Source organism: Sorex fumeus, unplaced genomic scaffold (assembly GCF_029834395.1).
Source record: "Sorex fumeus unplaced genomic scaffold, SorFum_2.1 ptg000030l, whole genome shotgun sequence".
In the NCBI taxonomy this organism is placed as follows: Eukaryota; Metazoa; Chordata; class Mammalia; order Eulipotyphla; family Soricidae; genus Sorex; species Sorex fumeus.
Genome location: NW_026606087.1, coordinates 16311416 through 16328898, shown reverse-complemented (window position 1 = coordinate 16328898; position 17483 = coordinate 16311416). Strand labels below are relative to the sequence as shown.

General features: G+C 42.9%; 1 protein-coding gene across 3 annotated transcripts in view; it reads right to left on the bottom strand.

The window, feature by feature from the left end:
• The window catches only part of NUP98 (nucleoporin 98 and 96 precursor), a 93417-nt gene that overhangs the window by 2629 nt on the left and 73305 nt on the right, over nt 1–17483 (bottom strand). For all 3 annotated transcript variants that reach the window (XM_056116070.1, XM_056116071.1, XM_056116072.1), the window contains exons 22-31: nt 17154–17310; nt 15954–16383; nt 13833–14062; nt 13090–13356; nt 8219–8376; nt 5722–5865; nt 4137–4276; nt 2564–2785; nt 954–1195; nt 326–480 (exon numbers count right to left, since the gene is read on the bottom strand). In XM_056116070.1, coding sequence (XP_055972045.1) covers nt 326–480; nt 954–1195; nt 2564–2785; nt 4137–4276; nt 5722–5865; nt 8219–8376; nt 13090–13356; nt 13833–14062; nt 15954–16383; nt 17154–17310 — 2145 coding nt within the window. The remainder of the gene's footprint in view (nt 1–325; nt 481–953; nt 1196–2563; nt 2786–4136; nt 4277–5721; nt 5866–8218; nt 8377–13089; nt 13357–13832; nt 14063–15953; nt 16384–17153; nt 17311–17483) is intronic.

Below are 17483 nucleotides of genomic sequence, written 5' to 3'. Positions count from 1 at the left end.
GAAAGTCACAACCGTCCCTGTATTATTTATTTATTATACTTCTCCCCTACCCCCCATTTTTGCTTAAGTTTTTTCAATTTTAGTTCTGCACATAAGAGAAGAACTGGGAGTGTAGTTTAGTGACAAAGCACATTCTTTGCAAGTGTGAGACCTTGGGTCTGATCCTAAGAATGTAAAAAAATTCAGTTAGAATCACCTCCCCACCCTCCCATCCGACCTCAGGTGCCGCTCCTGCACTGAAATGGTTGCTCAGGCCTTGACATTTCTGTGATTTTAAGGGTTAAGGAAAAGGAAAACCAGGCCATAGTTTAAGAAACTTGGGTACCTGTTGTATGTGGTGTAGCATTTCCATGACCCGAATATAGTCCAGGTAAACAAGCCCAGCTGTTTCCCAGTCCTGGATCAGACCACTGCGTTCTGGAGGCGCCAGGTCTTCCAAAAACCCCTTCAGGTAGTCATAGTTCTCATTAATGATGGCATCTGAGGAAACAAAATATTGACCACAATGTCTATGTTCAAAATACGAAATTTGAACACAAGGCCCCCCAAAATGCAGAGGACATGGCAGAAATCGTAAGACAGAAAGAAAGGAGAAATAATGTTGGGTCAGATCTGCGAATTTTAAGTAGATATTTTGAAACTCTCCAAAGAAAAATGTGAAGAATTTCAGCTTTCACTTCTCTAGGCTTTTCTGGAGTTGCTGAGTAAAATTATCTAAATAACCATAAACATTACACAACAAATACATATTTTAAAAATACTCTGGCAAATGTCCTCCTCGACAGTACTGCTGCCGGCCCTCCTCCAGGCTGACCTCCTCGGCTGACCCCTTCTCACAGAAAGCTTTCATCAAGGGTGATCACGCCTGCCATGTCTCACACCGAGTAACCTCTCTGGATTCTAACTGGAAAACTGGGGGGACTGCAGGAGACACACCCAGTGTGAAGACTTACCAGAAGCTAAGTGCCGGATGACGAGTTTGTGGCAGTGGTTCCAGTGGCCGGCCTTAAATAAGTAGAGGGCCTCCAGGTGCCTGTCTGATTCCATGTGTGCCCGCACAGCTTTGGCCTCGTGGATCCATTCCGCAGGCACACAAAGCTTCTGGGTCAGGAAAGCTTCTTTAGCCCAAGACTCAGGGGTCTCCTCCAGTTGGCAGTGCCGGGTCAGCAGCTCGCGAACGGCCTTCTCACGCATGCTATAAACGGATAGATCTGATGTCACTCATGACTGCAGAGTGCTCTCTGGAGCTCTCTTAAACTGCAGGTCTTGACCCTTAGTGGATCACCTCAAATTTTATTCAAATAAAATCAAAATACATCACACTAGTGTGCCCCCACACCACCAAGTCTAAAAACAAATACTCTAGGTATCTGCTGTACTATCTCTCAGCCCCACATTAAGAGTTTACATAGAGTGGTTATAACAGTGTAACCGTAACAAAATACGCAAAGCAAAGCGAAGTAACACTTTTTTCTTCAATTTTGGGCCACTTATGGTATTGCTCAGGGCTTATTTCTGACTGCATTCAGATCACTCCTGGTGGTGCTTGGGGGACGACCCTAAAGGAGTGCCAGGGATCAGACCTGGGTTAGGCAAACAAACTACCTGCAGTCACCCTACCCAACTGTACTATCACTCCCCATCCCAATAATATTTAAAAAAAAAAATCACTGTAGTGCCACATGACACATTAAAACAAAGAAACAAAAAACCACAATTCAACATAATCTTGTACACAACTAAGAAGAAAGTTAGTTCCTTGATTCTTTCTGGTCAGTACACAAAAACGTGAGTCTGAGAAAGGCTGTATTGGTAAATACAAACTTGGGCAGGTGGGTAGGGATGGATGAAAATCAGAGAGGACTAGAAAACCAATAGAGAAATGTCACAGAACCACTGAGGCGGCTTAGACCATATTATTTGTGTTAACTTTAAACAATGCCAAATTTAAATAGAAAGGGTTCTGCTGAATTACTTCCGACTTGAATTTATATTTGCGACAGAAATGTCCCCACTGTTGCAGCTCAGAATAGGGAGGCATTCCTATAAATACAGCATTAAGTGACACTTCAACAAAGGTAAACTCATTCCCATGAATTCAGAGAAAGTATGGGTGGAAGAGGAGGGATAATAGAGGAAGGGAGGGGGAGTCAGGAATAACACCCAGGCCCTTATATGTGCATGGAATGTGCTCTATCACCGAGCCACTTCCCTGGCCCATAGTTGAACTATTTAAAGGTTTGTGACAAGCTTAAATTCATTCACTTAATGAATTTAACCCCACTAGATTTGATTCCTTGGCCAATACGTCTAGATCAGAAGTTCTCAAATTTGGCCGACTGCTCCGTTTTCAGGGGGAAAAAAAATTACTGAGCACCTTCTTGGAAATCTAACTTCAGGCAACAGACTGGAAGCACAACCTTCCACCCTGAAGCACCCCACAGTGCACCCAAGGCTACCAAAGCCCCCAGATTATTGCAGTAGTCTCTGTGGCATGGTAGGATCACCCTCTCTGGGGAACCCACTCTGCTAGCTGTGCCTTAGAGGCTTGCTGGTTTCTCACCTTGAGTTGCTAATGTGCAGGAGGACAAAGATGGCCCACTCCCAGAGGCCCTCGTTTTCCAGCTGGCCAGCATAACTGGCATGCAGTATACCTTCACACTGCTCTGACAGATGGTTATAGTTAAGAGCCCGGAGCACCTCCCACAAGTGCCAGCTGAGGCGGTAGTCCAAGGGGTCTGCGGTTATGCTTCGAGGCTCCAGCAGCTGGTTGAGTTCATAATGTCTGCAAAAGAGAGTGAAACTGAGTCACCACATGCAGCCATCACGTCACAATGACTACGAAAACTGGTCTGGCTCTGGTTCAGAAAATAATAAAGAAAGACACCTGAAAGCAAAAAAATACTACAGACATCTTTGATAAATGGGCCAAAAAACCACGGAACAAGGAAAGCATCTTAAGAAGTAGTGCTGCAGAAACTGGCAACACACACACACACACACATACACAAATAAACTCCTTTCTAACACACACGCACACGCACACACACACACACACACACACACACGACTCCTTTCTAACGCCATGTACAAAGACCTAAGTTACACTGAAGAAAACACAGAACTCTTTATGCCACTGAATCTAGAGGCATCTTCAATGATTTCAGGCCATCAGACTAATTAACGGATCATGATCACGATCACCTTGTTGTTCGTCGATTGCCTCGAGCAGGCCCCAGTAACGTCTCCTTCGTCCTGGCCCTGAGATTTTAAAAAGTGCCATATTCAAGGCTCTTTCAGGGTTGGGAGAATGAGACCCATCATTGTTACTGGTATTTGGCATATTGGGTACGCCACAGGGAGTTTGCCAGAATCTGCCGTGTGGGCAGGTTACATTTGGTAGCCTGCCAGGTTGTCCAAAGTAAGAATGAGATAATAAGATGTCGCGTGGCCATGACAATATTAATTAATGGAAGCAAAGATAAATATATGGGACAACAGCAAATGAAAAAGCTTCTGCACACAAAAGATAACCAGAATGAAAAGACACCCCACAGACTGGGAGAGCATATTTGCCACCGCTCATCTGATCTGACAAAGGGTTAATAACCATGATATATAAAGTACTGGTAGAATTTTACCAAAACAAAACAAAACTCATACCCAACGCCATCTAAAATAGGGGGTAAGAGATGAACAGCAACTTCTTAAATATAAAGATGGACAAGGAGATAGTACAGTACAGGGATTATGGTGCGGGACCCTGACATCTTGATCACCACATGCCCGCCTCACTCTGCACTGTCTAGGTGGGTTTCCAGAGGGCAACAGAGAGCGGCAGGGTGGAACTGGTGGTCACGGCACTGTATCCTCAGGCCCTGGCATTGAACAGTGCAGCCTGTTGGTTTACTATTGCCGAGAATGACCCCCAGAATCCCGGAACGCCACTTGGAGTCTCCCCTCAAATATTAAATAAGCATATTTCTATTGCTAATGCTTTTTATAATCTACTACTCTAAGTTATGCTTTCATACAGATTTATGGCACTTTTTGGAGTACTGAGAAGGAAAGGACTTGGGAAAGGACCCAGAGCTCACAGAGCACTCAGATGTCAATCAAGCACGGCTCTGACCTACCTGTCACTGTACAGCTTTAGAAGGTGAAAACAAACGTCTTGAAGTGGCCTTGAGTCTTGCTCGTCTTCTATTATACAGCCGGAACCCTCCAGGTAAGAAGGAAGTGGGGAGCAGGCATAACTGTCACTCTGAGAGGTATTCTGTAGGGAAGAGTTTGGTAAAACCACATAGTTGGCTAATCTAGTTTGATGATGCCATCTCGATTACTTAGGCAGCTGTGCATTAAGAATGACTCAACATCCTTAATGCTGCAAGCATTTTAAACTTAGTCTGACCGGTGGGAAATTCTACCTCTTCAACAAACTGGCAAACACTTCAGTTTGCACTCACTAATCCTCTATACCTTTCTTTTTTAGGTCACACCAGGCAGTGCTAAGGGTTTACTCTTGGGAGGCAACTCTGTGTTGGCTGTGCGCAAAGCAAGTGCTTTCCCGTCTGTACTATCTATCTGGCTCCTCTTTATACTGTATTTGCCATAGTTCTTATTACACTGTTTTAAAACTCCTAATGGAAGGAAAAAATATAGGTAATTGGGGCCAGAGTGACAGTACAGTGGGCAAGGTGCTTGCTTTGCATACGGTCGACCCAGGTTCATTTCCCTGCACCCTATATGATCTCCTAAGCCCTGCCAGGAGTGACCTCTGGGTATAGAGTCAGGAGTAAGCCCTGAGCACTGCCAGCTGTGGACCCCAAGCCAAAATAAAAAGTACTGAAGAAATAATGGCATTAAAAATAAATCTTTATTTTTAATAAAATAAAGTGATAGTAGTGATAGTACAGTAGGTAGGGCACTTGTCTTGTTCAGGGCCAACCCAGGTTTGATCCCAGACACCCCATATGGTCCCCTGAGCTTGCCTGGAGTAACCCCTGTGTACAGAACCAGGAGTAAGCTGAGTATGGCCGCGTGTGGCAAAAAAAACAAACAAATCCCCCAAAATAAAAGTCAAAATAATTAAATTTAACCTCAACACTGAGAAGATATATGAAACAGGTAATCAGAGGCACATTCAGATTTTTCAACCTGAATTTATACTATATCTGAGGCCAGACTTTGACCTCAGGGCATTTCCCAAAGCATAAAGAACATTATGAATAAAGGAAAAGGCTCTGGTTTAGGGCCCAAACAATCCCCCAAACCAGTAGTAAGGTCAACTGAAACTGTGGTGAAACTCAGGATAATGGTATTCTGGTACAGATACAAGGTGGGAACGTAAGTTTTAAATAGTTGTTAAACTACACCCCCTAAAACATGCTGGATTGAAACAAAAGAGAGGTGCTCAAGGATGTAACATAGTGGAGAGGGCAGGCATAGAGGCTCTGTGTTCAATTTCTAGCACCAAAAGAAGGCAAATTGTGAAATTTTATATTAAAAGACAGAAGCAGATACGTGGAGAAATTTAAGATCAGCTCTGTCCAGAGGCAAGAGAGAGAAAGGTTTTCCATTAGGTTTTTTTGGATACATTTCAACTTTATGGCACCTAACAAAGATCACGAACTCTGATGGCCCCTTATCACTCTGGCATACTTTTGGGCAAAAAAGAACCAACCCAGGCTCTTGCTTGGCTCTACTGCTGGACACACATACCTGAAACGCTTCTTCATACATGCTGAGTGCTCTGGAAATGGAGGCTGTTGGTGGAAGCAAATACCAAAGATGCACAGCCAGGGAGCGCTTCCAGTCCAGCAGGGAGCACACATTGATTTGCTTCTGCTCTGAGAGCTGCCACACCTGCAGGAGACGGAATCATTATCCCAGCTGTTAGACGTCCCCTCATTACTGCTCAGGTCGAGGGTCATTCAGTCAAGAAACATTGAAAATAATCTAAATGGCAGTAATAATAATCCTGGTAAAAAATACAAAGTTCCTTGAGAAATGAGAGGGTGGACTTGAATAATCCACAAGCTGGAGGAGTTCTGATGAGAACCACCGGGAGCAAAAAGATCTCACTATTGTGGAGGCCCAAGTTAACACAACTTTAAGATGCGATTAAATTCTGAGGAACAATTTCATTCTGACAAACTGACTGCACAATGGCAATGACTAATAGAGAATTGACTTAACAAAGGCATTATAATACCATCTATAAAGTGACAGAAATGGGCATCAGAGAGAACAATTTTTTTTTTTGGGTCACACCCGGTGATGCTCAGGGGTTACTCCTGGCTCTACACTCAGGAATTACCCCTGGCGGTACGTGGGGGACCTTATGGGATGCTGGGAATCGAACCCGGGTCAGCAGCGTGCAAGGCAAACACCCTACCTCCTGTACTATTTATTGCTCCAGCCCCCTAGATAACAATGCTTAAATGACTATACAATTAAAAAAAAAAAAAGGAAAAAAGCTGCAGTTGCCAGGGATATAGAGCAGTAGCAGAGCACAAATTCCAAAAAGCTGGTATCACAACCCCCCAAAAAGAAAAAGCCGAAGGGGCTGAAGAGTAGTAGAGTAGTACAGCGAATAGGGGGCTTGACTTGCAAGCAACTGATCCGGGTTTGATCCCTGGGACCCCATACAGTCCCCTAAGCATCTCTGGGACTGATCCTTGAACGCAGAACAAGAATAACCCCTGAGAGGCTGGAGCGATAGTACAGCGAGTAGGGCGTCTGCCTTGCATGCAGCCAACCTGGGTTAGAGTCTCAGCATCCCATATAGGGTCCCCCAAGCACCACCAGGAGTGATTCCTGAGCACAGAGCCAGGAGTTATGCCCGAGCATCACCGGGTGTGGGCTATCCCCCTCAAATAAAACAACAAACCAAAAACAAAACCCCAAAACAAAAAAAAAAAGGCTGCAAATTGCAATGTATAATTATATGTAATTGAATTTACATGGAGATATAGCACAAAAATGTGCAAATACGTGCAGCTATGTTGACATTCTTAAACCTTAACTTTTTGCACTTCCACACACTGACTGTTTTTACCATGTACATGTTATTTATAAAGAAGCTTTCATTAAAAATAGTTTTCTTTGGGCCATACCCACCAGAGCTCAGAGATTCCTCATGGCTCTGCATTCAGGGATCATTTCTGGTGGTGTTCGGGGGACCATACATGATGCTGGGGACTGAACCCAGGTCAGCCATGTGCTAGACAAGCAACCTTATCTACTGTGCTATTGCTCTGCCCCTCCATTAAAAATAAAAATAAGGCCAGAGAGATGGTTCAAAAGGTTGGGGCACATGCTGTGCATGTGAAACCACTGGTTTGATCCACTGTACCACAAGGTCCATCAAGCACCATTGGAAGTGATTCCCAATAACAGAGCTGAGAGCAGCCCCCAAGTACCATAGCGTGTGGCCCAAGAACAAAGCCAAAAAATTAAAAATAAGGAGGAGCAAAAAGACATAGCACAGTGGATATGGCGCTTGCCTTGCATGTTTGCCTTGGGTTTGATCCCCTACATCCAATATCATCATCTGAGCACTGCCAGGAGTGATTCTAGAGTGCAGAACCAGGAGTAACCACTAAGCACCACTGGGTATGACCCAAAAATCAAATCCAAATCAAAGGCAAAAAAACAATTTAAAACTAAGGAACTGGCTATGTGGTTCGATGACAGAGCCTTGAATATGTGAGGCCCTCAGTCTATAGCAATTAAAAAAAAAAAAAGGGTAATAGGCAGCTCAAAGGGCCAGAGCAGACCCCAGGTTTGGTTCCTAGTACCACATGGTCCCTCAAATACTGCTAGGAGTGGCACCTGAACACACATTTCAGCTGGGTATAGATAAAATGGAAAAAAAAAAATTTTTTTTTTAGCTGGCTGGACCGATAGCACAGTGGTAGGGTGTTTGCCTTACATGAAGCCAGCCAGGTTTGATTCCTCCACCCCTCGAAGAGCCTTGCAAGCTACTGAGTATCTTGCCCTCACAGCAAAGCCTGGCAAGCTACCCGTGAAGTATTCAATATGCCAAACACAGTAACAACAAGTCTCACGATGGAGACGTTACTGGGCCCACTCGAGCAAACTGATGAACAACGGGAGGACAGTGACAGCTGTATGTACCAGGATATAATTTACAAACAAAGCCCTCTACCTTAGCTTTAACTTTGAACTTATGTTAAGAGAAAAAGGACAATACCGGTTTTCCAGCCAGTAAGGCATAGATGCGCAGTCTCTCATCCTGAATGAAGCAGTCAGCCTGCAGCTGATGCCAATCCACTAGCTGCATGGTAAGCAGCTCCCGGACCGACTGACTGCCGACCAACTGAGACAAAAGAAGGGCAAGACGATGATCACCTAGAAGAGAAACCAGTGATTATTAACAATTTAGACTTGGGAAACACTTGGGCCATTGTCTTGGTTACTCCACACTCAGGAGGGAGAATTGAGAACCTATGACTACTCTGTTGTTTCAAAACACCAATCAAGATCTTACTGTTTGGAATTTGGAAAGAAAATTTTCAAGTAGTTTAACTTAACAGACTGCATAGTGTACAGAACTCAGTGGCAGATTTACTAATTATTTCTTAGCCCAAAAAAAGGCACTTGACCCGTAAGTCAAATTCTAAAAGGATATAGCTGAGAATTTGCCCAATTAAAAAGTACTCTGCAATGAAACTGAGAAATGGGAAACTCAAACCTAAAGGTGAAACGTATATGGTATAATAAAGAAAAGAGCTAAGGGGCGAGAGAGAGAGAATACCAGCAGGTAGGGCGCTTGCTCTGCAGGTAGCAGCAGACCGGGCTTAATTCCCGGCATCTCGTATGGTCCAGAGCTGCCAGTCATAGTGATTCCTGAGTACAGAGCCAGGAGAAAGCACTGAGCACCACCAGATGTGGTTAAAAAAAAAAGAAAGAAAAAAAACGGAGAGGTAAAGAAAACGGAGTTTGAGATACCTGTATTTCACAGGTCCCATAATCTCTAAGTGATCAAGGGTGTATCTTGCATGCACTGGGCTTCCCAAGTACTGCCAAATGAAGCCTTGGTGGTCCCCATTACTGCTGGGGTGAAGCCAGGTACAAGCATTGAGCTGCCAATTTCTCATTTCTTTTTAAATATAAATGACTAGGGTGCAAGAACATGAGAGCATGCAGCAGGACTATATTGAAAAATATATCCCTAATTATGGCAAGTTGTCAGGTTCCTACCTATAGAGCATAGGTTCCCAAATTTATTGGCCTACCCTTGCCTTTTCTAAAAAGAAAAAGAAAGAAAAAAGAAAATAATTCTTCAGCACTCCACATCAAATACTGAAAATCTACATTCTGTAAGCAGAAAGCATCCCTTTCAATAGCACCCAAGGCTATTCCTGACATTACTACCCTTTCTCCTTCCAGTGTCCCTTAAGGCCTGGAAACAAAGCTACATTCACTGGTAACCAAAACAATGACTCAACTGACTTTTGTAGTAGGTGCTGCATGAAGCTTACTTGAGTTTGAGCAACTACTATTAATAAAACATCAAAGAGAGGGTGGAATGCTCAGAGATGGTCAAGTACCAAGAGGTTGTTAATCACTGCTTGAATCCACTGAGATCATCTCTCTTTTGCTATGACCAGACAAATCAGTTTCAAACCCTCATCTTCTCACAAACCCTTTCCCATTGATGGAACATATACTGAGAACTAAGACACTTCATCAGCTGATGTTAGTGTACAGTACGAGGATCTAAATATTTTGTTTGTGACTATCCAATTATCCCAGCATCAATTACTGGAAAGACTATCCTCTTCTCTTGGAAACTGTCTTGGTATCTTCATCAAAACTCAAGTTACAAGTGAAGAATTTATCTTAGTTTTTGTTTTGGGGTCATTGCAGAGATGCTCAGGAGTTACTCCTGGCAGTGCTAGGGGACCATATGCGACTGCAGGGATTGAACCTGGGTCGGCATGTGCAAGGCACATGCCCTACCCTACTCTCTCCATCCCTGAAGTTTGTACCTTTGGGTCTGATTCCTCCCTTTGGACTGTGTTCCTTATACCAGCAGTACACTGTCTTCACTGTTGTACAGTTTTAGAGATACTCTGAAATCAGGAGAAGTACTGAGCTCCCCAACATAAAGTGTTTTTCTTTATCAAAACTGTTCTCAACATCTCCAAGTAGGATCAGCTTATTAATTTCTACAAGGACGTCTGATGGGAGATTTTAATGCACTGATTAATGTATAGATTTATCTGGCAGAAAAGGAATCTTAAAATACTGTAGTTTCTATCCTATCAGTGATTCTCAACATGTTGGTTTTACCACAGGAAAATTAACAATACCTGGAGATATCTTTCTGCAGGCAGCAGTATTTTTGTGTAGGTGGAAGGACAGTATGATGCAAAATTGCCTACAATGCCCAGACCACTAATTTAGCAAAGAATCATGAGTCAAAAAAATTACAATAGGGGGCTGGAAAGATAGCAGAGCGGGTAGGGCATTTGCATTACACACGGCCGACCCGGGTTCTATTTCCAGCATCCCATATGGTCCCCTGAGCACCGCCAGGAGTAACCCCTGTGCACCGCCAGGTGTGACCCAAAAAGCAAAAAAAAAAAAAAACTTACAATAGTTTAGGGCTGAAGTCATAGTACAATGGGAAAGGAACATGCTTTGCAGGCAGTCGATGGTCTGGTTTCTGGCACCCCATATGGTCCCTGAAGCTCTGCCAGGAGTGATTCCCTAAGTACCACTGGGTGTGATCCCCAAACCAATCATAATAGTGCTGATTTTTGAAATATCCTCAATGAACATAAAATGTCTCTTCATTTAAATCATTTCTGACATTAAGTGCTTAAGAATTTCACTTTTTTAAAAAAGAATTTTATTCTTAAGAGTGGGGATACACATGCTAAGTCAAATGAATCAGAAAGAGAGGGACAGACATAGAAAGACTGTACTTATCTGGGGAATATAAAGTAACAATGGGAGACAGGGGCTGGAGCAATAGCACAGCAGATAGGGCGTTTTCCTTGCTCATGGCCGACCCGGGTTCGATTCCCAGCATCCCACATGGTCCCCCGAGCATTGCCAGGAGTTATTCCTGAGCGCATGAAGCAGGAGTAACCCCTGTGTACCGCCGGGTGTGACCCCCCCCCCCAAAAAAAAGCAGAATGGGAGACAAACACCCAAGAATAGTTGAGGTAAGTACCAGGAGGTCTGCTCCACGGCTTGGAAGCTGGCAGCATATGCTGGGGGAAAAGGCAGCTCAGACAGAGAAGGGAACACCAAGTAAAGGGTACTTGGAGGACTCACTTGGGATGCGAGATGCATGCTGAAAGTAGACTATAGACCAAACACAATAGCCACTCAATACCTCTATCGCAAACCACAACACCCTAAAGCAAAGAGAGCAAAAGGGAATGCCCTGCCACAGAGGTGGGGCGGGTTTTGGGGGGGGGGGGGGGGTTACAGGGTGGGTGGGAGGGCTACTGGATTCATTGGTGGTGGAGAATGGGCACTGGTGGAGGGATGGGTACTTGATCACTGCATAAACTGAAACCCAAGTACGAAAGTTTGTAAGTCTACATCTGTACCTCATGGTGGTTCACTAATAAAAAAATAAATAAATAAAAAAAAATAAAAGACGGGATACCTACAGCTCAGTGGTAAAGCCAGGAAAATGACTTTAATGGAAATTAATGGAAATGAATTTATCTGAATAAAGTAAACAAATCAGTGTAAAACACAAGCTTAAGACCAGAGAGACAGCATAGTCAGTAAGGCGCTTGCCTTACATGTGGCCAACCCAGGTTCAATTCCCAGCATCCCGTACTATGGACCCCTGAGCACTACTAGGAGTGATCCCTGAGCGTAGAGCCAGGAGTAACCACTGAGCATTGCTGAATAACTTTCCCCCAAAGACAGGGCCCACAAATTTAAGAGATTCAGAGTGCTATGGTAAACACAAATATCCACACAAAAAGAAACCTAAATATCATAAACTAATAGGGTACATTTATATTTATAGGGCAAGGACGTGACTCAGTGGAACAGTGCATGCAGTAATAAAAGAGACAGAAATTCAATTCCCAGTACCAGTCAAAAAACATAACCACTGGACTAATATATTTGGATCACAAAATGTTTGTAGTATATTACATGAAAAAATAGTATGAATTATTACTAAGATGTTATTACTAATAAGATTACTATTATTTATGATACCATCTTTGAAAAATTTATGTGCATATATTAAGTTTGTGTGCACACATTTATGCACACACTATATATTAGAAAATAAATAATTCAAATTGCACATTGAAATGTTTATAGCAAACATACAGTAAAGGATTCAGGTGATTCTTATTCATTACTTTTTTGTTGGTGGTTAAGGCGCTACTAAGCAGAACTAGAGGGGCCCAGGGTAAACGTTAGGCAATAGGGAACCCCACCTCCAGGGCCTGCCACCTAAGGATGTGGTGCTGCTGGGACCATCGTACCAGGGGGCAGGGGATGTAGTGCCAGGGTCTGGGGATCCAACCAGGGCCCCACATCCATTTACTGTCTTTTTGCTCTTCTGTATTTTCTACTTTTCATACAAATGCATACACAGCATATAAAAATAACTTGAACACATAAGATTTAAGATGTTATTCATTCATTAAAATGCTATTTTTAGTGCTGGAGATCAAAGCCAGGGTGTAAAACATGCATCATATGTACTCTTTACTGGGCAATATCCCCAGCCCCCTTAATGTATAGTTTAATATATAAGATTTTAAACAGAGGGGCCGAAAAGATAATACAGCAGGTTGGGAATTTGCCTTGCACATGGCGGATGTGGGTTCAATCCCCGGTATCCCATATGGTCCCCTAAGCACCGCCAGCAGTAATGCCTAAATGCAGAGCCATGAGTAATCCCGGAGCATCCCTGGGTGTGACCAAAAAGCGAAAAGGAAAAAAAAAAATTTTTTTAAAACAAATTATCAGGACATCTTCCTTGGTAGCCTATAATTCTCAGGTTAGAAGACAAAGGCAAAAGTACAATTAAGTGATGTAGAGAGACCGTATGTGCATATGTGGTACCTGATTGCTGGGCCAAAGAACAGGCCTCACTGATCCTCTTGCCCGTGAGGTAGCTAAAGACAGCCTCGATAGGGTTATCTTTTCTAGTTAAGGAGACTTCCTGCTCAATCTGAGGTGCAGATGTCTGAGAAAGCCAGCGAGAGAAAGCTCTTCTTCGTTCAAGAATCTGAATGTAGTCACTGGGCTCATCCAGCTGACCGTCAAGCTCCTTCAGGTGGCCCCACAGAGCTTCACATAATGTCCATGTTAGGCTCCAGTGCTTCACAACTAAGGAAAGGAACAGAAAATAAAAGCTGTAACACAAAATAATCACAGAGGATATCACTGTAAGTGCGAGGCAGTGGCTAGAGAGACAGTACAAGGGTTCAGGTGCTTGCCTCGCACGCAGCTGACCTGGGCCCTATCCGTGGGCTCTTGAACATTACTGAATCCTTGGGCTCTCACAGCAAACCCTCACACTCAACGTCCAGCCTGAGGCGGGCTGAATACTGCCCCTCGGAGGCCCTCCTCAGCACGAGAAACATTAATAAACACCCAAACATCTAGATGCAGAAACATGTGGTATAACTGACTGCTTACACCATGTTCCTGCAGTACTTATACAACAAACGTAATCTCTATGCTCCTATCAAGTTTCCTCCAGCTTAAGACAAACCTAAATATTCCAGCAGAAGGAAACCTGTCCTCTCCCATTTCTCTACCCTCTTCCCGGGACATCCAAGATTGGAAACAGGAATGCTCACTCTGTGCTTCCGGCGCGTCTGCTGATGCTTCCTTCACCCAATCTGCATAGTCATGAATGACAGCCACTCCTGGGTTAGGGGCAATAAGGGGACACAGCTCATCCACATGGACCGTGCTATGTTTGAGTTTGAGCTCCAATGGTGTCTGATATAACTGCAGGTCTTCCTCCAGGTTCCTTTGTCGCAAACTGAGCTTCTCCAAATGAACCTTGAATGGGGACTCAGTCAGGCTATGGGGCAAATGAACGAGACAAAAAAGAAACATGTCAATCGTCAAACGTTAATGTACTTTGTTTTTTTTTTTTTACTTACTGAGTAAACAAATTATCTGATCCATGCATTAAAAATCCAAAGATTTCTTAGGCCAGGTTATGTTCAGCAAGGTAAATAGTACCATTAAGCTTAGAACTGGCGTCAGCATATATCAAGATACAATGAAATTCATAGTCTATGGTGGGATACCTGTTTCTCAAATTATACTTAGTACAGCATCGAGTCACAAAGCTAGGGCCAGAGAGAGGTTAGGGTGCTTGAGCTACCTGCCGTGCATGCAGCCAGCCCTGGTTTGATCCCTGGTATCACACGGTTCTCCCCAAAAACAAAAGATGCCAGAAAGCTAACCTTAATATACTTAAGAAGCAAATCAAAATTAAACATACAATCAATCTAACATTGATCAAACATTTAAGACTATGAACCTTAAAATATTATGACATCATGCATAAACGAGGTTTAAGATCAACATCCTGGAGACTGGGGAGAATTTTGTGGTCGAGTGCATGCTTTGATCCCAGCATGAGGGGCTGGAGAGAGGATAGTGATGACGCTCTGAAGTCAAAATCTATTTGAAAAATTATAACCAGGCTGGGGAAATAGCTCGAAGGGCTGGAGCACATACTTTGCGTATATATAAGAGATCAATATTTAATCCTTGGCACCCACATGGTCTCCTAAACACTGCTAGAAGCAAACACTGAGTAGTCCCTTAATACCACCAAGTGTGGCCCAATAACAAGAGTCAAAATAAAAAAAAAAACAGGGTTGGAGCAATAGCACAGCCGGTAGGGTGTTTGTCTTGCACAAAGCTGACCCGGGTTCAATTTCCAGCATACCATATGGTCCCCGAGCATCGCCAGGAGTAATTCCTGAGTGCAGAGCCAGGAGTAACCCCTGCGCACCACCGGGTGTGACCCAAAAAGAAGAAAAAAAAAAAAAGAATAAAAACTCTATGATCAGGAAAATGAGCTCAAAGGCTGGAGTACATACTTTGCTTGAAGGAGGCCTGACTAAAATACAAGCCATGATCATTCACTTAAACATGTAGTGAACAACACGCAGTTTTGTTTGTGGTGCCATACATGGCTATATCATGTCAGGGTGTGCTCTAGTCCTATGAACCATTTTCCCTCCCAACAACAACAGATTTTTAAAACATAATTATAAAAATCAGAGACCAGGGATGTAGTTCTGTAGCGGAGCACTTACCTTGCTTATATGAGGCCCTGGGCTTGATCCCTGGCATCACAAAAAACAAAACAAAACAAAAAACAACTGCATGCATACTGTCTACCAGAAAACTATAATTTGTATGACATAAAGAGACACAAAGTATATGTATATTCAACTATACACACAGTATATATTCAGTTATAAACATAAATGCTAATGGAGGAATTACACAGAAACATGCAACACAGTGTCCAGATGTCATCTTATGACCATGCATTTTTGCACGGATCTTCTACAGTTCATACATAGAAAATATGCTTATTTTAGATGTTTACTTATGAAGAAATCGCAAATTACTAGTTGAAGGAAGTGCCTAAAATACAAAGCGGCTGAAAATGAAAGGCAAGCTGCAGCACTGACTCTGGGCTTGTTACTTAATCAGCTAGAGCTGACACCATACATAGGATAAATTCTTTATTCCTTGATAGTGTAAGCAGAATAATTTTATTAATTATTTTAGGCTTTAATGATGCAAGTATCTCTCTGCTACCTGTAACTATGCTACAGATACAGAAGATCACAGAGCAGGGTCTTAACTTAATGATTCCTCATGATGAAATTTTTCTCATACACCTTGCCTTATTTCAAAAAAATTTTAAGGAAATAACTCACGATTTAACAGATACTGGATTGGGCAGAAATCCATATTCCATAGAGTCAGTAATCTGTTGATTTTCCTGATCAGGAGAGTCACTCAGGTGTTCACCACTGTTAGCGAGAGTCCAGTTGGGGCCCCAACCAACCCGAAACGAGCGTCCCATAAACAGAGCCATGTCCATTAGTAATTTTCCCTTGCCATAGGTGACAGATTTTTCGAGTGGGACAAGGCCTGGTTGTCTGCGTGTACCCACTGTTTTCAACTGAACCTCTGGGGCTGGGCTGGGCACTGTAAACACAGAGGTCAGAGGTGGTGGGACGGACCAAGAGGATGAGGATGGAACATTCTTCAAAGATGATGCTCGAGGTGTACGAATCTCTTGCACAGAGGCACTTGGTGAAAGAAAAGCTCTACTTGTAAATTTTGATTGCAGTAATCCACCAACTAAAATAAGAGAAAAACAGACAAATAGTCTTACTGCTTCTTGAATAATAATATAAGTGAGGATGAAATGATTAACTGCTTCTTGAATTATGATTTTGAAATCATAATCATATATATATATTTTTTGCTTTTTGGGTCACACCTGGTGATGCACAGAAGTTACTCCTAGCTCTGCACTCAGGAATTACCCCTGGTGGTGCTCGGGGGACCATATGGGATGCTGGGAATCGAATTTAGGTCGACAGCATGCAAGGCAAATGCCTTACCCACTGTGCTCTCACTCCAGCCTCCCACAATCATATTTTGAAATAATTATTTCCCAAACTAACTAGACACAAGAAAGATGGATTCAGATTCTAAAGAAATTGCTCTCTGAATCAAGTAAATCAAGGTGGGGATTTTACTCCTGATGTCAGCACAGTCACGGCACTAACAAACACCAGCAGTGGGTGGCAGCAGCGTGCAGGACAACTCGTGGCTTCACTAAATGATAAAAATTTAGGAAATCTGAATTTAGAATACAATCTGTATTCTTAAACAAATAAAAACATGAGCCTATACCTGACACAAACATGCTGTTTTTCATACAGCTTGGTAAATCATGGTTTTTTAAAAACCGATGTCACCAGTTACTTACAAGCAAAATTCCTTAGCATCCCAAACCATGTTTTAAGAGTTTTCTTTGCTAGAGAAGTTGACTCAGTTTAGAAGACAATTTGTACAAAGGAGGACTTTATAAATTCCATGTAAAATAGCATCTTTTACTGTACCTAATGAACGGGATTTTGATGAGTGAGATGCGGAAATGGGAAGTCTGGGAGAACAGATTTCTTGGGAAGTATCTGCTTTAGAGGGAAGGCGGCTGAAGCGTTGATCCAGAGCCATGTCCACATCTTCTTCGTCAGCAAGCAATGATGCTTTCATGATCTAAAACAGCAGAACCTATAGAATAAATATCTGCCCCAAACATGATGGCCACAAAGAAACATACAATTCCAGCTGCTTTGTCTCGGGCTGTGTTTACAGCGGACACACCATCTGAGTAATTACACTGTGTGTGTCTGAAGGACAAAAACTGTTACACCCTTAGCATAATCCAA